Genomic DNA, 21,975 nt, shown 5'->3' with positions numbered 1-21,975 from the left:
GTCTCCGCTCTTACGCACTTGTTTCAACTCGAGTGACTGTCGAGCCTTTTGGAAGAAGAATGAGGGAAGGGATTCTGGCATTTCGAGACAGGAAGATTTGCTTCCACGTCTAAGCCCTCTCTCCCAGCGAGGCTCCGGCCTCTCGTGCCCACAGTGCACGGGTTCGAGCAGCCATTAAATCTTCCATTAGAGGATCGTCCGCTCTCCCGGGACACTCGCTAAATCACAGTCTCCGCTCCGCGACCCTGCCCTCATGGCTTCCTGGCGACGCTGATGCGGTCTGGACTCGTCCTTCCTCCTAATGGCAGGCTAATTTTAACCTGCACCACAACGAGCAGCTATGCCTCACTCGCTTTCCTGCGACGCTCACACCACCTGGCATGACCAGGACTCTTAACTGTGGCTGACAGTATTCGCTCATTTGAAAACGTTTGCGTAATATTTGATCAACATCAACATTTAGGAACATATCAGTCGGAACATTCAGCATGATGTGTAAGGTGGTGTGCTTCACATTTTTGTATATAAATTATTCATCTATCCTATACAGTTCCAAAGCAGTAAATAAGCAGTCTGTTCTGGGGTTTTGGCTTTTAGAATAAACTATAAACACCCTTATGCATTTTCCCCAACAGCATCTAATATGTGGATCTGCAAGGAATACATGTGGAGTATAGAGAGGGAGGAATGTTCATTCTAAGAATTCTAAGACCTTTTTAAGAGGAAAGGAAAAATAGGTGATGCTGAATGGGCACTTTATCTCTTTGTCTCTCTCTCTCTTTCTCTGTGTGTGTGTGTGTGTGTGTGTGTGTACATGCCTTGTGAGTCTTAAAATTACCTCATTTCAGAAAGGCAAACTCTCACTCTTTAAAAATCTCTTTATTCCTCTACTACATTAATAGCATCATGGCATTTTGGCCTACGTGGCTTTTATCAGATAAAAGAGGATCGAGACATGCATTTTGCCATTTAAAGAGCACAAACAGCTAATGAACGTTAACAATTAACAGGTAACAACACCTTGTGAGCACAACACGTGATTGGTGGAATGTTGAGAAGACCCGCCCCCACAGCTGCTCAGAGTCTCCACCTGATGCACTGAGTCTGTTAGGTAGAGAAGACTAATGGTCATTATATACTCAACAAAGTAAAATCCACAAACACAATTTTAGAGGTACCCAGTAAAATCTTTCTCCAGATGTAAACCCATTCGGGACAGTAAGCAGGTGTATTTAACAAGTTTCCTTCACCCAGCGATGGCTATTATGATATATCATAGGATGCTAGTACAGCAGCCATTTTTTTTCAATGCCAAAATAGAAAAAAATCAGACAATGTTCTTTATCCACGAAGAGTGCTGCAACTGGACTAGACTGAGCTTTCCAATGAATAGCACTATAGAGTTCGTTTAAATTCTTTTCTCACCCACATAGAGCAACACACACAGAGAATACCATCAATTACATTCACATACATACATAGGTTCAACTTCAGTTTTGCCAGGGACTACATTTGAATGAACCAATTCTTCAGTTTCCTTTCATTAGTAGTAAGTGAAGATTGACTAAGATTTGTCATGATACCTTCTTTCATGAAAGTAATTGATTTTTTCTATTGGCTATCCATCCTCTGTAGGAAGTGAAAACAACAAAGAAAAATCTCTCCTCCACAGTCCACAAAAACATAATCAATATACATTTTTCCCACCAGAATCTGTATAAAGAAAAGATGATATTGTAACAATAACAGCAATAATAATATTAATATAGACCCCCAGTCTTTAATTGCAGAGGTGGTAGTCCACTAATTGTAGCAGGACTTTGAGTCTCTTGGATTTGCCTGCTCTAACACACCTGACTCCACTCGTTGGTGTTATAAACCACATTTCATTGTCCTGTACACACCTGTCCATGTATGAATGACAATACATCGATTTTAATTGAATTACACTGCACCCTATGGAAACTAGAAATTGTAACGTGTGCGTAACTAGTTACAGGGCACTTTTCTGTTTCACCTATTCTTGGACTTCAGTCTGCAGGCATTTGGCTTGTCATTTAGTCATGAATCTCCTAATTACAGTATCAGTGCTTGTGATAGTCTTGCATTTTCTTGGACTGACAGCTTGCGCAGCTGAAATTTGTTGCGGCTGTGTAGCTTCTGCCAAAAAAAAAAAAAGATTTTTGGGAATAAAAAGAGATGCTGTTGTCTCCATGCATTTAGGCCTAGCAGTAAACCATAGGCTGTGCTGTTATGGACAGTTTCGTGTTTGTCTGTGTGCATTAATGTGTTTTATGGCCCTCCTTTGTGATCCAGCCAGCTGTCTCAGACATACCTCCGAAGAACATCGTTTCCTTCTCATTTTCCTTACGCTGCCGGCTCAGGCTGACCTGCAGGGTCGAGACGCTGCAGGGCAGCATTCCTCCAAGACTGGGCATGGCATGGCCATAAACCATGGATCCGAGCGACTTCTAAAGGCCCGCCACAGTCCATTACAGCCTGTTAAAATGCTGTGGTCCTTTTGCCCTCATTGATTCTTCGTGCTTCTCTTCCTCTCACGTCCCCGGGCTTTGTGTGAGAGTCCGCGGGGGAGGAGAAGCTTGGCATTACGGGCTCTCTCTCTCCCTCGAACCCCCACCCGCCTGCGTTGACGGTCCTTCCCGAACCCACGAGTGGGAGGCTGCAGATGGCCTTTGTTCCCTGACAGATGCTCTCGTTCTTTTGTCTCGTCTCTCTTTGGCTTTGCCCTTGTGAGAGTGAGGGTTTATGGTGCTCTGGTGGGGCGAAGGGCAGAGTGGAGGACTTGGAAGGCGCTTCTTCAGCATGTGTCCTTGTCCTGGAGGAGATTTATGTCCTCCACAGGGTACAATGGAGCAAAGGTCTGCAGCGAGACTCAAACGGCACTGCAGGGGCATGAATGTGGAAGAATGGTCCTGGTAAGAATATGTAATAAAGCGGAGCATGTATTCTGAGTGGGTTACTGATCAGGAGCAGAGTGTGAGGCAGACTGACAGATGAACAGAAGCCACAGGTCCTCACCAGCACTATTACCAGCAGCCCTGAGCTCAATAACACATTGCGTTTCATAGCCAGACTCCATAAGGATCCATTTGGCCCATATTCACAGCGGGAGAAGTTCGCAGTAGGGAGACATGCCAGGCACTGGAGCTTTGTACCCAGCAGCGAAGCAGAATGCAGCTGCTCCAACTCTCTGGGCTGCGGTGCCAGTTATTTGACAAGGCTTCGTGCTCATCATGATGGTGCATGCACATAACGGGACGCTGCCCAAGCTGCTTTTAAATGTGCTCAGGAAAAATGGAAAGAGAACATGCAACTAAATAGGAGATGGTGATATTATAATGGCAAACAAGGTCTCGGATTTTGATGATGAGCAACACAACTAAAAGCGCACTGCGGAATTCTGTGATCGGGCACGTCAGCTTTGGTTGATTGGGAAAAAAAAGAGCAGCAAATTGCATCCTCTCGCTCTCATTCTGTTCACTCATCCACTCATCCTTTCTACTTTCTTCCCTTCCTGATCCCTATTTAAGGTTTATAGGTGAATCAGTGACTTTAGGGTCCTGCAGTGTTCTCTGTCTCTCTTAATCAGCTGAGTCTGTTTGTGGTTTTACAAGAGTCATAAAGAAAGCTAAAACCTTTTGAAAGCAGCCTCCCTTTGTCTCTGTTAAAGATGCTCTTGTGCAGTGTCAGGTCACTCTGCTGTTCACAGAGTGCCACAAATGATATTATGAAGTGTTTCCTGACTTTGAGCAGATAGAATCTGCTAGCAGTAATAAAATGCAAATTTGCAACACAAAAAGGCACATTTGATACTACCTGAATTTTGATTAACTTTACTTAAAACAAAACTTGATTTTTCTTCATTCATTAACATGCTCATCTTTGTGTTTATTCTTTTAACCTTTGAATTATTACTTTTCCCGCAGCACTTGTTTGCTGAGTTATTGATCTTATTAATAACCTTTTGTCAGTTTTGAGATGCAAATGGTATTGGTCTCTTTAAAGTTAGCCTGATTTGCTATTATAATTTTCCCACATGCTGGGTGCTAAAGTGGCTCACTGTAGGTCATGTGCATGCAAGTTTGTCTTCTCATTGCAGTGGAACAGGAAGTAACCTGATAGAGTAAATGTGATCACTGCAAGACATGCACTGGTTCCTCTTGTAGTCATTTCACATTCCACACCGATATATAAATTTTCAGTGGTATTCATTTGTTCACTCATTATTCATTTCTCATGTTTTGTTTGTTATTATATGTTTGTTATATATTTAGATATGAAAATGTGTTGTTTCAAGGAACCACAACCCTTAGAGTTATAGAATTTTTAATTTTTTTCTTCTTTTGTACTTTGAAACTGTGACTGAGTGTAAGATGGAAACCAAAAGGCAAGGAGGGGTTCCCTCCAGTTTGCTGAGTCTGTAGGTTTTTTGTGGTCAAGGCAAATGATCCTTCTCCAGATCAGGCTTCTGGGGACAAAGGCTTCATTGACTCATACTGAGATTTAAAATAGAACATGCGACACTATCTCAGATGTCTTTTGGTTAGTATAGAAAACAACACCCACACTGACACTGTGGGTCTGTTGGTCATCAGCGCCATGAGTCATAACATCTGACCGTGAATTGGCTGTCTGGGGCAGGTGGCTTGTGCCAGTGTAATGGTTACTTAAATAGCTATGTGTGTGTCTGCTTTCAGTGACCAGACTGTGGCTTCTCTGGCTTCATTAGCTCATTGCTAAAATAGAGATTTAGCTGAATATATCTTAAAAACAGCATTTTCTAGCATGATGCATTTCTGTTTCGTAGTTTTCAGATTTCTAATGCATTTCGCCTAGCTGACAAAGAGCGTGAGCAAATATTTCCTAACAAAATGCTTCTCATTTGCTTAAAGTTGGACTGTGCTCGACTTTATCACAGCGATAGTGTGACCATGTCATACTGCCAATGGTTCCTGCACTTTCTGTTACTGTAGATCAATGAATGACTTCTCACTCTGTTGTCACATTGATCCTTGTGTGAATGCCGAGTTAAGCCTTGAGCAACACTCATCACTATTTTAACACTTTTTTGTGATGTAGCTTTAGAGGGCTTGGATGATTAGCACCACTGGTTCCCATCACCGCTGTTTCAGTAAGTTAGACAAGGTTTATTCATCATCAAAACTATCTGAATGACATTGATTTCTTTTCTACAAGCAAATTCCTTTTTTATTTGTTAGCATGACAGGCTAAGTCTTAAGCTGTCTCCTTAACTGCACAGCTTGCGTAAGTCCCATACGTATGGTGTGTTGAGCGTACCTTGAACATACTCCTTGGTGTGACATTCATTATACTGAAGGATAAACTGAGGGTTTAAGGTGGACTGTGCATTTGTCATGTGTAATTTATCTCTCTCCTCTGTGCTGAGCCTTAACTAAATCACCTTTGAAAGTATGAGAGCATTTTAGATTAGACTGAAATTATGATGGAGAAAAAATGTGAATTTCATGATCTCAGTTTATGCCCATGTGGGATTTAAATCTAGAATGTTCTGATAGTGCCGGCAGGTTCTTAACATGCAACTAGAAATGCATGTATTCAAACAGCACTGCTATTCAGATTATTTTGAAGGTGGTCTTTAAGCTTTAAAACCACAACCTTGCATTCTGCCTGCAATGGTACATGTTATTGTACTACTGTTACAAATGACCATAAGAGTTCCCGTACATTCGACAATATATAATATTATAATTCTATGATTTCTGTGTTTGGTTTGGATCTGCTATGAACCCCTTTATAACACTGAGCAGAAACTTGTTTGCAGATAGACATACTTCCCTTCCCCTTATGTCTTATTTGTTTAGAACTCTGCAAGACTCAAAATAGCCTTCCTTAGAAACATCACATTACCACAGCCTACATTGGAACAGGTCTCCCTTTTGCCTTCCAAATAGCAAGTAATTTCAGCACAAATCATTAATTTCCCCTTAATAAATCACGTTTTGTGTCCTCTCAGTGCCTGGATGCCACATGAAAGGAGAGCTGGAATGTTTCTGATCACAGGCAGGTTTTGGAGTCAAGCTTCCTTGTAGATGCACACACACATTCACTTTTGCTTAAATCCTCATTCAGGAGAATTTGAGCACAGTTTCTTTTTTAGGGTTTTTAAAGTTGCTGAAGACATGAAGTTTTGAACACTTGCAGATTGGTAGTGAAAACATCGCCATGTACTGTTTGTCCCTTCTGAACAGATTCCACAATAGTCGTATTTTTTTTTTGTTCCTCAGACAAACCTGTTTAATGGTTTCCAGATTGAGGCAGCCAGCACGCTGGTTTACGAGTGATCCAAAAAAAATACTTCCTTCCCTAGTGATGATGCCACTTCTCTAACATGGACAAAAACTGTTTCACATCTTTAAAAATTATGCATCATTTCTTTGATACCCCCCAAGCCTTTCTTTTGGCCTGTCTCGAGGCCAGCCTGATTCATCATTCACTTTCCCTCCTTGTGTATCGTCCACATAAAAAAGAAATATGGGACAACAGTCATTATGGATCACTTGGGTGTAAAGCCCCCAGATGTTGCATTTGCCTCAGTAGGTTTGGCTGAAAGGGAGGACAATCAGGCATGCAGCGTTACGTCTCCGCAAACATTCAGGATCATTAAATCTACTCCTGCAAATCTATTTTGCTGCTCTGGTTCCTTCTTTGGCTGCAGAGTGTATGACATCCTATAATATGTGTGAATGTGTATGTGTAACGTTGTCGCTGGCCCAAGTGCCAGTGAGCGTGGAGCAGGACGCACAGACTCCCTCGAAGTGAAACATTTATTAACATAAAACATGTAGAACTATGGCACTCACAGACAACACTAACGAGAGACATGACTTATACATTTAACTAAACACAGACTACACTCACATCTAACAAATGACTATATACACACTAACATACATCAGCAAACAAACAATGACCAACGGTGAGGCACGCACTGACGGGGGTTTAAATAGACAAACACATTAACACGTAACCCCTTACAGGTGCGTGCCTTCACGTGGGTGTGGCTACAAACATGGGTGAACCCCCCAGCACACGGCAGGCCGTACCACGTGACTTGGGGGCGGGGGGGGAGCGTCCCAAATTCCTGATCCTGAAGGACCAGTGTTCAACACTTTTTGGTGAGTTCCTTGCTCAAACATACCAATTAATATACCTTTCAATGAACTAATAACCCTCAAATGGTTACTAATTATATGCAAAATGTAATACAATAAAAGGATTATATTTATTCAACACTTCTTTAATAACAAAGTAATAGAGCACATGGCAGTGATGGCATAGCATGCGCTCATGCGTTTTGCCTCCTCCTTCCAGAGACAATGTCTTTTTGGGGAGTAACAGTCATTGGATTAGAAATCATCTGTGTTCAGTCAAGGTGAAGTAGGAAGGAACATCCCTCACATCTTTCGCTCCTCAGCAGAATGGCATTTTAGAATGATGCTGTCACCTCAGTGAGGCTGGCAATAGAATCTGAATGGGAGAACACTGCGAATATAGCAGTCAGCTGGGGCATGAATCACTCGGTTCACTGTGATATTCAAGAATCTAGAAGGCTTCTTTCCAAATGTATTCAGTAATATCTTAGCTGCTGAGAACTGTGATGAGTAATAATCCTGTACATTAAAAAATCCGAACAACATGCTGTGCTGTGATTTACTTTTTATTGCATTCAAATAATATTAACTGAAGGCACCTGTTTTGAAGTGTCCTCATTTCATCGAAAGAAAAAGGACTTCAAAGGAACATGTCACATCTTCTCATTTTCTTCTCTTTAAGCATCTGATCCTCACCCTAAACGATCTGCTTCAATATCTGTTATGTTACGAGGTTTTTTGATAACTGTAATAAATAATGAGTTTTCTTGCTGTCACTGTAGCATAGTTGCTCTGTAACAAAAGACGTACACTTCAAATAGTTAATAGTTTGCATATCTGATTAAATCTTATATATATATATATATATATATATATATATATATATATATATATATATATATATATATATATATTAAATTAAAACCACCTATGTGGCCCAAAGCACACTGAAATAGTTCTTCGTTCTGTCAGTCCATAAAAGCTATCTTCATTAGAAATGTAGTGTGTAACAAGCACTGTACTAAATTTAAGATGCAGCATATGTCATAGGCTGACAGTAAAAGCTGGAAGTTCGGTTCCTGGCATCTTGCGAAGGCCACTCCCTATTGTGAGTTATCCCCCTCTCAAAGCATGGCCCCGCCTCCGAACACTCAGCACATCCACTTACACTCTTCACTCGGCTCCTAGCGCCACTACAGCATCTCTGAGTCCCCTCTCACATCACCAAGCTTTGTCCCCTCACTTGCCATGCTCAGATATGACAGATTATATAACTTCCCCAGACAGTGACAGTACAAATGCTCTCACCAAATGTTTTCAACTCCAGGTCTTATTGTCCAGTCCCTATATTGCTCTCAAATGAGCATTCAGAATGATCACTTAAGGTTGACTTGTATTATTTTTTGAACCATTTAAATCTTATGTGATATTTCTCGCATACTAACATAATTTATATATGCTACCATCTTTTTTAAAGCTCTAACTTACCTACTATTTCATACGTGTGCTAGAAATATGGATCATGCTATGGTCATTTACCAACATTCTTGAGTTTGCCATTCACAGTTTGATAGCAACAACTGACTAGATACTCAGTGAGCCTCTGTAATCCCATGTAGCCGCTTATTACATAGGCAGTTAAGGCTCAAGAGGTCTCTCAGACTTCAAAGAGGGAGATCTTTCTAGAAGTACCCATCAGAGATGCATTACCATCCCTTAGTAAGTGGACTTTGATAGAGAGCAAGTACTGATTTCAGCCCTTCTCTCAAGGAACACAAGCCACAAAGTCAATCAGGGAAACATTGCATGATATTACATATATTACATAGAATTCATTATTCATTATTACATAAAATTAGAACCACAACAAAAAAAAGTAAAATTAGAAAAACATTACAAATTGTCCAGATCAGCTGATTGAGCTATAAGTAATATAAAGGAAACCACTAGTGAATCTTGCAGACTATTTAACTCAATAGTGGACATAAAACAAACATATCACAGATCAGGAACTCTCTGAGGTAAGCTGTACCTAAGACTTCATTAACAAATTTTACATTTCACTTTAAAAGTGTTCATTCTCAAGAGAAAATTGAGAAGGGAATTTCTATCCTCATGTAATAGGCCTAAATGACACTTCATTACTATAAAAATTCTTCATTATTATAATTTTTTTAATCAAGCTTAGATGTGGATTTCGAGAGGTACACAAGGAAACTCTACTGAAAGGCGGCATCTGGTGTTTTCGTTTTTAAATGCAATAGCAATATTTAGCCAAGCTATAAATATGATACCTTTGTAAATGAGCACAACAGACGTACGTTACGTGGCGACTACCACGTGTGAGTTAGTGGCCGGTTTAAAGATCCTCTTTACGCACAGAGAAGGCGCGCCTCTTCGGGGGCTGCCACATTCCTTGCATAACGCTCCGTGAGTGTTAACGGGACGGGGAGGGAGAAGGGAAGTAAGGAGGGGAGGAGAGAAGAGGAGTCAACTTCACTCAACACAGGAAACTGAAAATGTTTTTTGTTGTTGTTGTTATCTGATGAATCAAGCGCTGCGTATGCTCTTGAATTCAAAGTAGACAGCGTGATACTGTACGACCGATACTAAATCCGGAGGGCTTGCCTTGCAAAATCGATTGAGCGGGAGTGACCTCGGGATAAGGCGCTGGTATAGTCCATATAAATGTTAGCGATTCTTTAAGGATGCTGGAAGCAACGAATGTGATTTTTAGTTGAATGTCGTTTAAAGTGCTCTAATGTATAGGCGAGGCCTAAACAGTTATCGTCAGAAAAAAAATGCGTTAGTATGATGCGTCTATTTTGCGACTGCGCGTCCGAATGTGCCACGTTTTGAGTTGCGTCTGCGCCAGGCTGATCAGCGTATCTGTCATACGTCTCCTCTAGCCAACCCTTGCGCGCTCTTCAACTTTGTTAAGATCTGGTCTAGCTTTAGCTCACTCGGGACAGCGGAGTTTATTCCACTGGGCTAAACTGCTTTTGAACTCAAAAGAGTTCTAGCCCTGCGCATAATGTCGGACTGACGCCTTCGGGATGGCATCGGCGGTTTTTGAGGGAACGTCTCTGGTCAACATGTTCGTGAAAGACTGCTGGGTTAACGGAATTCGAAGGCTAATCATAAGTCAACGAGGGGAGGAAGAAGACTTCTTTGAAATAAGGACCGAGTGGTCGGACAGAAATGTTCTGTATTTACACAGAAGTTATTCGGATTTGGGACGACTTTTTAAAAGACTACTGGAATGTTTTCCGGAAGACAGACAATATTTGTCGAAATCCCCTTTTATAGAAGGTTGGTACAAACTTTGTGCGCATTAGTAGCCTACGCAGTTGACACTTTGTTGGCTGTACTTATTATGCTACTAGAGCCTAATTATAGCTTTTAGTGGCCTAACTTTAAACATATTTATTTTTAACCGAAAAGGGACTTAGCCTGTAAGAATCTAGGTTTGTCATGTTGTGGACCAGGATTTGCTTAATAATTCACAGAGCTGCCCACGGTAACCTGCCCTTTGGACGATTGATGTGACTTGTCATGAAATAATAAAAACATTTCAGTGAGACATTGAGAGATTAGCATTGAGGCTTACCCGGCCAGTCATAAATCGCTTCGTTGTTGTCCTAAAGTTAAATATATTTAGGTTTTGATTTGGATTGCATCCTTGAAATTTTCCATTGGAATTTCAGGATTTAATTCAATATTAGAAGACAGGTTGTATGACAATGGTGGTATAACTTTTCAAAAAATAAAACGTTAGCAAGTTCCGGTAAAGAACTACGGTATACCACTTATGACTATCTTTCTCTTACTGTATAAAGACAGTGTCCTTCCCAAAACTAATCCAAACTAACGCAAATTATTATTTTTTAAAATTAATTAATTTTTTTTTAATTTTTTTTTTTGCGATACTGTGACACGGATTTGCTCCCAAATGTTTGGGACAGGGACACAGATTGTGTCCCCCTATAGCATGGTATTGTAACCGTCTTGTTGCACTACGACCTGACTGAACTGCAGTGTTTTTCCTCTTATAGCCTTTCTTTAGGTCTGTCTTAAAGCTTCAGCTAATTAACAAGCCTTTATGAACTGAACCGCGCTAAATCTGGTCTGACTGGGTCTTTTACTTTGGATCTTCTCCCCTATAGCCGTTTATAATCCTGCTGCTTTTTAGTTTTCATTTGTTCCCGTGTCCCCCAGTCTTCATCTCTGCCATCTTATGAAACATCCAACACTGCACAGCGTTATTACAATTATTACCTCTTGTGGTTGCCTCAGATACTATTAATTTCTTGATTAGGAAAGAAAGTATAGTTGTTCTTTCATATTCTACATACAAGTGTTCAAAAATTGTGAAACTTCACTAAAAATGTCTGTCATTACATGTGACAATCACACGTCGGGGCCTGAGTTAGAAAGTTTGAATAAATTGTTTAATAAATAATTGTTTTATTAAATTATTGTAGTATTACAGTTATCTTAAAGCATACCTATAGAGGTTTTAAGGAGATGCAATATTTTTTTCAAGTATATAGAAAGATGTCTATAATTACAATTATTTTTGAGTTTGTGTTAAAATGTCTACTCATTGGGGGCATCAATGTCCATTTTTGGAGTGGGATTATTTTATTCTTTTGATAGCATGGCTGATTTCCACAAATTGATAGTGCAGTTTATTTTTCCTGTGGGGTGGTGTCTATTCCTAAGGGCTGCTCTTTGAAGCTCCAGACTGGCATCATTGCGCAACAGGTCACCCAGGTCTATGTAATGTAAGGGTTGGCACCAGGCTGAGGCCCCCTCCAGCCACCAGGGGGAGGCCTCGGGTCAGGCACACTACCAATCAGGCTTGATGCCTGGGCTAGGTCTATATAAGCCCAGTGACCCAGTCACTCAGTGCTGGGTCTTTGCTAAAGTTTTGAGCCAAGCTTCTAGCTGGTAACGCTGCGTGTTGAGGTTTCTGAGCCCTTGTGCTACACCTCTTCCGCTCTGCGAGGGTGCCTGTGTTTTTACACGTCCCCTCCCTTCTCCAGTTTTCTGTCTCATGTCTATCTCCCTCCCGAGGCTCCCCATAGCCACTAAAGTTCCTCCCTGTTTTCTGGTTTTGTTTGGGAAGTTTTAGAGTTTGGTTTTCCCCTGTGCATCAGGGCTGCCATTCTTCCCGGGTTTCCTTTGTTTTCCCCTTTTCCACGCTCGGCGTGGTGTTTAGTTTTTCCTTCTGTTTTGTTGTCCTCCATTCCATCGAGCGGGCGCTCGTTTGCCTCGCAAAAAAGTGGCTGGGGTTCGACTCCCCACTGTTGGTTTTTTTACTTCTCTTGGTTTACCTGTTTAAGCTCTAACTGTTTTGCACATGGGTGCACCCTTATTAAAGCATGGTAGCTCACCCAGTAGTGTGTCAGTGTCATCACCTGTCTGTCCTGGGTTTGAGCCCCATTACATGTAACTCTGGGGCTAGTGGGTTGGAGCTTGGCATGGTGGTCAGGAGTAATGTGACACCTATCTTGTGCCATCTCTGTAAACAATCCTTGTTCCTGCTGGCACTCCTCTTCATTGTCTATGCTGAGGCATCCTGTGTTTTGGAAAATCAGCACCAAACAGCTATACTGCATTAGCCTGGGAAAGACAGACCTCCACTCTTTCCTTATTTATGTTCACTCTTTCCTTATTTATGTTTCCTGTTTTTTCTCTCTCTCTCATTCTTGTCATTCATCATATGCCTCTCTGGTGTAGACTTAGAAATGCGATGTGATTAGGTTCAGTGCGGTTGAGACGCCTGTGTCGCTTTGCTTGTGATGTGTAAATGTCTGCAGATATAACTCACCCTGCATCCCCCCTGCACCTGCCTTTAATTTCCTGCAAAGCTCAATATTTAGATTGCACTCCTCTAACTGGCAGCGTGATGGAAGCTGGGGTTGGAGTGTTGGGAGTCTAAATTGACCTCTTGCCTCTCTTCTTCTCCCACTCTAAAAGGCCAAGTGCTTGTTTCGTCTCTCAGTGTCACCACAGCAACAAGCGGGGCAGAGGGGGGCCCTTTCATGCTTATGCCATTGCTGTAAGGGACAGTAGAAGGCATGTGGGTGTTTTCTTAACTTCAGCACCGTTTTGGCCTTTCGCACTGCTTGCATACCACACAGAGGAGACGAAGGGAGTTTGTTAGGGTGAACGTGAGGCAGATGAAGCGACCCAAAAAGTTATTGAACTTGGCATGATCTTATTTATTTTTGTGCATTTTCTTTAGGATATTCCAGTTCTGGGTAACCCAAGTCAGGTCAGTTTCTGATAAATGTTTTTAATCTTTGCTTTTGAGATCACAGGACCCACTTTGACTTGTATGTCTTCGATGTTTACTGTTTTGGGGTTGCGAGTGATGGAGCAGCCTCATTACAGGCCTTGGCATTTCGCAACCAAGGCACTGTGGATATCCTGGGTCCGGTGACAGGGGCACATTTTCCACATCAGGCAACACTTTATTTCTGTCTTTAAGACAATACCACAGTTGAACTGTGAAACAGCTTCTGGTATGTTAACATACACCACCTACTGTTTTTTTCTAGTTGTTTGCCTGCTGATTGGGAAAGTATCACTAGACCAACTGCACCAGATAATGTAGTAGTTCTGTTAAACACCCTTTAAATGAATAGCTTGGAGATTGTGAACACTGCTGAACCTTTTGTTGAACCAATGTATTAAAAGTGATTTCCACCATCTACAGTGTTTCGAATTCAGCTGTATGCAAGGCTTATGAACAGTACTTCTTTTGCAGAGCAGTTGTTAAGAGCAAATAAAAGCTGAGTTGTCTTTGCAGTGTGAACCCTTATCTTTTTGTGTGTTTTGGAAGGGAAATATAATTACTATTATATATAGTATCTTAATTTCACATTTAAACGCACATAGAAGTGGTCAGCAGAATGTCTTCAGGAAAGCCATAAGCCCAGAGGAAACAGACACAGGATGTCCTCGTTTCCATGAGATGTCCTGTCAGCAAGAAGCAGCAGGGACCTTTGCGAGTAACAAAACACAGCTGTCTGGCCGTAGTGCCAGTTGACATTCTTACTTCTATTGTGTGCCGACCTCCTGACGACTCTGAAATATACCATTTTTGTAAACCCAACAAGGCAGCACTGTCCTAGTCTGTGTGTGTCCTTGTTTCTGTAAACTCAGGTCAGACATGAAGCATGACTTCCAGTCCCACGCTTCAGTGATCTATGTACACCCCAAACACACTGTCTGCTTTGCATTGCAACAAGTGTTTGTGTGTTTGTGTGGCTGTAATGTGATGGTATTCACGTTTCCCTGCTCTTTCACACCTGATTTAACTTACAAAGGGCTGGGTAATTGAGCCCTTGCAACAACAACAAAAAAAACATATATCAGACATTTCCCCTTTTTGTGTAATCAGTTATTTTAGTTTTTGATTTTGTACAGCCATTCCATTAAAATTATATTAAAATGCTAAATATGCTTTATTTAGACCTAATTTACTTTATTCATGTAGACATATAAAAATAAAACTTGCAATAGTGCTTTATATGATTGTTTTTATTTGTAGAATGCAGAAGAACAGTAAATAGACATGTATAGTTTTTCGTTGCAAGGGCTCAGTTGGTCAGTGAGTTGTGTGCTCAGTTAGTGTGCCCAAAGTGGGGAAAGACCCCCAGTGATCTGGGCTGAGATCAAGAAGCCCTCCAAGGAAGGGATCCCTCTTTTTACTTTGCATGCTTTGTTAACTTCTCAAACATTTGTCTGCAAATTTACAGTAAGCTTTCTCCATGATGAGACCAGGAGATAATACCCTAGGTGGACATTATCTGTCAGCTAACTGAAGCTTTGCTTCCTTTGTGTAGCAACAATATTGCATTCTTCAATAATCTTGAACTTGGGAGCTGTAAAATGTGTAGTGCAATATTGGCAGGAGTGAAAGAGACCTCAAGAACAAGTGGTGATTTAAGCAGCTAATCCTACGTTGCTGCCCTGGGGCTGTTGTCTTCAGCTTGGATAAGCAGTAATGAATAGCTGTTCCATCATTTCCAGGCCTGGTGCACTCTGACACTGTGTGCTGTGGATGTGGGGAGGCCACAGTGAGATGTCCCTGTGTCTGTGGGAATAGACACTGAGTCACACCTAGTCACAGTGGTTGACCTCATTGTCAACATCGTTGTAATGGGAAGTGTGAAGTTTGTGTGAATGGATTGGTTTGATATGAATAGCATGTCAATAGGCTGCAGCTCGGACGTCAGACTCACTACCACACCCCCTCACAAGTCTGGCTTGTTGCTTGACACATGGAAATGTCCACCATCTTCTCAACATTTCCACTTTGGGGCCTGGCTTGAGACTGATGCTATTTCTTACCTTTGTGTTTCTTTATTGTGAACAACTGTTCTTTTCTGGTGTGATCTTGAAAAGGTAGCCTTAGAACCTTGCCTGTCCTTTTTCTCCTCAGTCATGCTCCTCAGTCAGTAAACACACTCCATATTAGTAGTACAGACAGCTAAGGAGTAAGGTTAAAAACACCTCTTTGGTCTCCATGAAGTATTCAGCTATTCCTGGCTAAGCTAAACACCAGCCTCCTCAATATGATCATCTTGTGCATATGATTGATTTATAGTCCTCTGCTGCAGAGCTTCATACGAAGGAGATTTCTTTTCTCTCCATCAGTTGCACTAAGATAGCTTTTGGCATTGTTTGAGTGTAAAGGTTAGTGGTTTCAGTTGGGGGTCAGCACCTGGCTAATGTTTGTGCTAGCCTTTACCGAGACTACAGAGGATGTCTGTGACCTTCCTTATGTGTGAAAAGGTCATAGATATTTGTAAGGGTTTTCCTGGTGGTACGGGTAAATTAAGTCAATATAAACACATGGTTGATATTATACACTGGGGCGTTCTGTTTGTGAACAGAAGGTTATGACATTTAACTAGACTCCTAGACTTGATTTGTCCAGACTTGACATTTGACTATACTTGTGTAATTTATGAAATAATTCACAACCTCTATTATTCCACTATGGCGCCACTATTCATTTGTGTTATGCCATAACACTGTTTAAACTAAAGCCATAGATAAAAAAATACTTTTAATACACTTTTAATAAATCCAATATTCACCCTCTGATCGAGGACTGATATGGTTGTTTTTTGCATCTCTGGTTTCTGTCTGTGTTCACTTGGTTCTGTTGTTCATTTCCATGACCGCAGGCCTCGTGAAGATTAAAGAAGCGAAAGACATTGAGGTCAAGCTGAACGAGGTGGAGAGGCTCATGAAGAGCACCATCAACATGTCATGGAAGGTGAGCACTCCCTAACCTTGGATGCCAGCAATTCGGGGTGGAATATATATAACCAGGCCAAGGCAAAATAAAAACCTCTGCCCCAAAGTACATGGACATTCATAATGTAAACCACAGCAGTTCTTTTATAATACTTTTATATAGTATGCACATCATTCAGTGTTCAAGAGGAAATAACATGTCTTGCTCTGGATTCAACCATTTTTAACATTTACTTGGTGACTAGTATTGACTATTTGATTAATAAGAAGTGGAAGGGTGTGAACTATTCTGGAAATATGGCATTCTAAGAATGGCTTGCTAATACTACACTGTTTCTTCAGTTCTCCAGGTCTGAGGTTGTCTTAACGTTCTTTGAACGTTCACCACTAGATCAAGTGCTGAGAAATGACAACATCCACAAGATACAACCATGTTTTCAGAGCCCGGTCAAAATTTCAGGTATACAAAGCCTGTGGCTATAAGCAGGTTCTGATTTAGTGTGTTAGTGTGTGTGTGTGTGTGTCTTTTAGGAGTCTAGCCATTGGTGCATGATTGACTATATTTTTATTCTGAATGAATGAATGAGTCTTCAGACCACCAGCCCTGGCACTCAAGTAAAATTGGAGTTCTACGGCCTGCAATGTAAAAACTTTGTTAAAAGCTCATGACTATAACTTCCAGTGGGAGCACTTGGAAATAGTCAGAAAATAAGCAGTTATCTAATAATAAACTATGGACATTACTATTAAGGTCATTACATTTGTTTACATGTGTATTTTTACAGAAATTATGAGGTCTAATGGGTTCTGTCTGGCAAACACAGAGACTATTGTATTTGATGAGAACGTTCCTCAGGATAAGGAGAGACCCTCTTCTACAGACTCAGCCCAACATTCGTGAGTGTCCGCTTTACTTTTCATATACTACAATACCCATGATTAATTTGGTATCTCACTCATATAATCTAGTATAAATTTGGATAACACTTGAATGCAGACTGGTATTTCATTGTAAATTGTCCTTTTTTATGTTTATTTACAGTAAAGTAGTGGAACTCTTAGACATGCACGTGAGGAAAGATACTGACCCCTGTAACTACTTGTTTTGGCCATTCAAGTTTAACATTCCTTGAAAGCAAAGGTTCTTCACGAACAGGAAGTAGCTCCAATCTTTCCTTCCTTGGGTGTGAGAAGGAAACTCAGGAATGACCCCACCCTCAGGCACCCCTATACTAGTGACATTTTACACACACACACATATCCACACAAAATTGTGTCATGCTCAGAAAAGGGGAAGAATGTCCTGTTTGTGAGCCACTGTAGCCACTGAGTCATGTTGTTTTTCTAACTGAATGAATGAGCACATTTCTATCCACGCACAGTAACTACAGACTACACCACATATAGAGCATTTATACCATACATTTCTATCCACATACAGTAACTATAGCCCACACCACAAACGGAACATTTATACATTTATAAACATTACTCCACATCAACAAATCTGTGATGCAAGTGGGTATGTCTGTCAGTAAGTCACTGCCTATAATTTGCCACAGCCAGGATTTTATGTGTAGCAGGGTCTGAAGGAGGCTTGGGAGGCCATCATAAATTGTTCTGTTCAAGCACCAGAAACACCTACTTTGAGTGTGTATCAGTACAATATAGACAGTCAGCTGTCAGTAGGGTCCTACAGACAGTTTCAAAAGCAGACAGGAAGGTGTACTGGAGTGTACAGAAGTTATTACTAGATACCATGTGAAAATTGTTCAAATGCAGTTTCAGACCACAAATAAACACAAAATGGGTGCGGTGGTTTGTGAAACTATGCAGCCTAAGGAGCAGTTTCACTCACTGACTACTAATCATCAGTATGGATACAGCAAGTCACATACATGTGACTTAGAATGAGGGAACCACCACATGTCGATCCGGATTAGCCTCCCTCCTCTTCAGCTAACTTTCTGATTTATGTATTTACTTATTTTTATTAGTGTATAGTGAGAATGTATATAATTTCAATTACTGCCCATCACTACAGATAAATTTTCCATTAGCATAGATAATAAGAAAAATCTAAAATTGTCACAGTTTGATGTTGCTGTTTATAATTGTACATGTAAATACTTTGGTCTTCCTCCTAACACTCATGTAGGTATGACGACGACGGGAAAGAGTGTGTGTCTGTTGAACAGGACCTCAGTGACGATGACCCAGAGGCCTATGTCACCAACTTGTCCTACTACCACCTTGTGCCCTTTGAGACAGATATCTTGGAGTGAGGGGGCACCCTTCTTGCGTGCACGGACTACGTACGGAGACCGCGCGTCTGCTAGAGGCCTCTGCTGCTGGCTAGCAGTGTTGGGATTGACTGATAGAGATGGGGCTTTATACAGACAGGCCTGTGTGCCACCCGTGCTCTGCAGCTATAGGACAGTAATGGCGAACTGGTGCTGCTCTTTCCCACGTGCCTCAGTACAAAGCCTTAACTACCAGTAGATGTCATCTGCTGGAAAAGCACGACCTCAGCTGTGGAATCCCTGCAATTAGCCACTGTGGAGTCATGACAAAATGGCACAACAGAAGACCAAGTCCCAAATCATGTGTAAAATAATTTAGAAACATTAATCTATATCAACTTCAGGAAGATAATATAGATAACTCAGGTGCACTCTATGAACGGTGCGTGCACTAGAACAGAAGTCTTTTCTCTTTTTCTGAGATGGCCATAGGAGACTCCAGGGCATCTGCCACATGTCTGCAGAGTAGTATTACACTACTAGCACAATGGCATCTGAGATGAGAGCTTATGTAAGGCAACATGAAAATCCTGCAATGCATATTGATCAATGTCTCCTTTTAAAGACTGCAAGTTGGTCTGGTGGTTTGCTAGTTTATAACAACATTATTAACAAGTTTGCCATTGATTAAGAATCAGTAAATAATACAGTAAATAAAATGCAGGTGATGAAACCATCTCGGTGCTAAATAGCCAGTACCAGTTCTAGCATGCTTTGGGAGCAGAAGAGGCCACAATGAAGATGAATCTGTATTTTTATTGTGGGGAAACTGCTTTAGCTGAGAGCCGGTGATTGTCTTCTAGCAAAACAAACAATTAGAGCCTCATGAAGAGGTGGGAGTTCATGGTCTTCTTTCATAGTGTGCACAAGCAGTCAGACTTGGACAATGCCACAGTGAATTTGGTCTGTATCCAGGTGTCACGACGACCTGGTGTCTCTTACAGTGGAGCTGGAATGGAAGGCAGGGGCTAGAGGACCTTTATTTTGTCATTTAAAGTCTTGGGACTCTTCATCTGGTGTCCCAAAACAACAATGCATTTAGAATCGATTTTTGTAATGGGCAATGAAAAAAATCTCCACAACACCTTTCACTAGACAATTTGTCATGGACCTTTCTAGAATTACTGTAGAATTGACAATATGTCTTACCTATTTATTGTTTACATCGCAAAAATGTTTCCATATTTGGTCTATAGTGTTTTTGCCTTTGTTTATAAATTTAGGACTTTATCTGGACCCTAGTGGAGAGGGTGTAAAAAGAGTGTATAGAAATAAATAAATTACATTTATTTAAACTGCAAATTAGGAAGTTAAATATGGATTATTTCTTTATATATACAAAATTGCAAAAATAATAATATTGTGTCATGAAATAACCTTAATTGCATGTATATTTAATATTTACTAAGATAACGAGAGCTGTAAAATAGCTTCTTTTTTCACTAATGAAGGATCTACTTTGTAATGCAGTCATGCTTTCTGCGCAACCCGTGAGAAAGTTTCACTCTTTCACAGCAGGCCAAACCGAGAAACTGCCTTTCCTCTTTGTGATGCAGGGCACAGAGTATACAAATTGCATAATAATAGAAAACATCCATTTACATAAATGAATGAAGCATTTAATATTTGAAATTCTCGCTGCATTGTCAAAATGAAAACACTGGCATCTGAATGGAACTGAGCTCTTAGGGGCAGGCAGGTCAGACACACGATGCTGGATCCTTTTGAATTTCCCTTTATCTCTTCAACTTTATTATTCATGATCCCAACAGGATAGTCATCCACTAATCAGCTCTGGGGAGGAGCCAAACATTCCGATGAGACTCTCGGGTCCTGTTCCAGGACTCATAAACAGAGCGCAGTCTGTGCGCACCGCTATTTCTCCGTGAACAGAGCTGAGGCTGCAGTTTAAGCAAGGCTGTGTGTGCCATAAAAGCCATTAAAAAAACTCCACTTAAACCGCATATACTTATGCATTCAGCTGAGCGATCACTTGAAACAAAGACAAGGGCTCATTTCTGTATGAAGTTGGCTGTTGACTGTAGCAGTATTCAGTTTAAGCACACTTTCAGTGATCATTTATGGAACCTGGCCACTTTATGCATTTAATTTACCTCTGGAACCAATTGAAACATTTCAATGAGATCTAGGTAGAGTGAATGAATTTTTGACTTATTTCTGTCTAGCATTACGGGCTGCTGTGGAGATAGGCATTCTTAATCAGAGCACTGACACAAGACCAAAGCTTTGAGATGATGCACATTCGCACAAGAGTGTGTCTGAGTCAGTTTAGTTTTATTCGATTTAATTTATCGTAACATAGGATATTTATTTTTCTAAGCATAAATATGTTTAGCATTTCTATGCTGCATGAACCTGATGTAAGCGTTTGCAATACAGTGAACTAAAGTTCTTTTTGGATGGAGCAATGTCTAATGGAATGCATCTTCTCAGTGCTACTAATGTTTTGATATGTATTGAACTTGCCTTCTGTCTTTAGTGACTATTTTGAATTATATGCCATTACATCTTGTTTTGTAAAATGTTTGCTTTATATTTGTACTTCTGTTAATGTTAACATAGGCAGAATTTAATGAGCAATTTTCTTGAAATTTGGAATGAAGGGTTTATGAAAGGCTAATAAAATTATATTAATCAAAATCCACAGTACCTGTTGATGTTTCATGTTTCGTTGTTTAAAAAACAAAGAAACTAACTTTGGTTTGATAGTTATGGATCTGGCTATGGTGCATTGATACCCTCTGTGTGGACAGTACTGTAACTTTGACTCCTAAACATATCAAAGACCTTTAATGAATGAATGAATGAATTAATCAATTAAGAAATTTGGCTGATAAGTTGGATCTGGTGTGTTAAAAGAGGTATCTAGAAAGTGTGAGAAGCATTTTCTGGAACTAGTACTGACTGATTTATAGATGATGATGAATATAACATTCCATTTGATGCACTTATCTCAGTTATTTCTGTAAATTTAATAGCATCACATAAACATGATTGTCTTAACCCTCCTATTACATTTGTGAGTTAGTTACATCATTAATGTGTGCACATCATTTTTGACCCTCTATAAATCACTTAAATACAATCCTAAAACGTTGTTCTGCAATTTCATTCGACCTTGCTTACCAACTACTCACACATTCAGCATTAAAAGTTAACTTATTAATCCATTTTACTATCCATGGTGACCTTATTTACCTTGCCTATTTGTTTAA

At 40.5% G+C, this 21,975-nt stretch overlaps 1 protein-coding gene and 1 long non-coding RNA gene across 6 annotated transcripts; both read left to right on the top strand.

The window, feature by feature from the left end:
- The first annotated feature begins 127 nt into the window (after positions 1-127).
- On the top strand, positions 128-7,859 carry LOC145658931 (uncharacterized). 2 transcript variants are annotated; one of them, XR_014124811.1, is made up of 3 exons: positions 128-495; positions 7,041-7,178; positions 7,375-7,859. It is a non-coding gene; the product is annotated as an uncharacterized LOC145658931 (long non-coding RNA). The 2 variants fall into 2 exon arrangements; XR_014124810.1 differs by having other exon boundaries at positions 128-500.
- Positions 7,860-9,612: 1,753 nt separating this feature from the next.
- On the top strand, positions 9,613-21,406 carry pxdc1b (PX domain containing 1b). 4 transcript variants are annotated; one of them, XM_081718871.1, is made up of 5 exons: positions 9,613-10,466; positions 16,364-16,455; positions 16,779-16,896; positions 17,261-17,333; positions 17,479-18,588. In XM_081718871.1, the coding sequence occupies exons 1-5, from the start codon at positions 10,211-10,213 to the stop codon at positions 17,567-17,569; spliced, it is 630 nt and encodes a 209-aa protein (XP_081574997.1). In that variant the 5' UTR covers positions 9,613-10,210; the 3' UTR covers positions 17,570-18,588. The 4 variants fall into 4 exon arrangements, with proteins under 4 accessions (XP_081574997.1, XP_026860168.1, XP_081574985.1 ...); XM_027004367.3 differs by lacking the exon at positions 17,479-18,588 and adding an exon at positions 18,595-21,406 and having other exon boundaries at positions 9,615-10,466; XM_081718859.1 differs by having other exon boundaries at positions 9,616-10,466; positions 17,222-17,333.
- Positions 21,407-21,975: the final 569 nt, after the last annotated feature.

The sequence above is a fragment of the Electrophorus electricus genome, chromosome 1, assembly GCF_041902795.1.
Source record: "Electrophorus electricus isolate QZ-2024a chromosome 1, ASM4190279v1, whole genome shotgun sequence".
NCBI lineage: Eukaryota > Metazoa > Chordata > Actinopteri > Gymnotiformes > Gymnotidae > Electrophorus > Electrophorus electricus.
The sequence above is the reverse complement of the archived record's forward strand: the minus strand, read 5'-3'. Positions and strand labels throughout refer to the sequence as shown.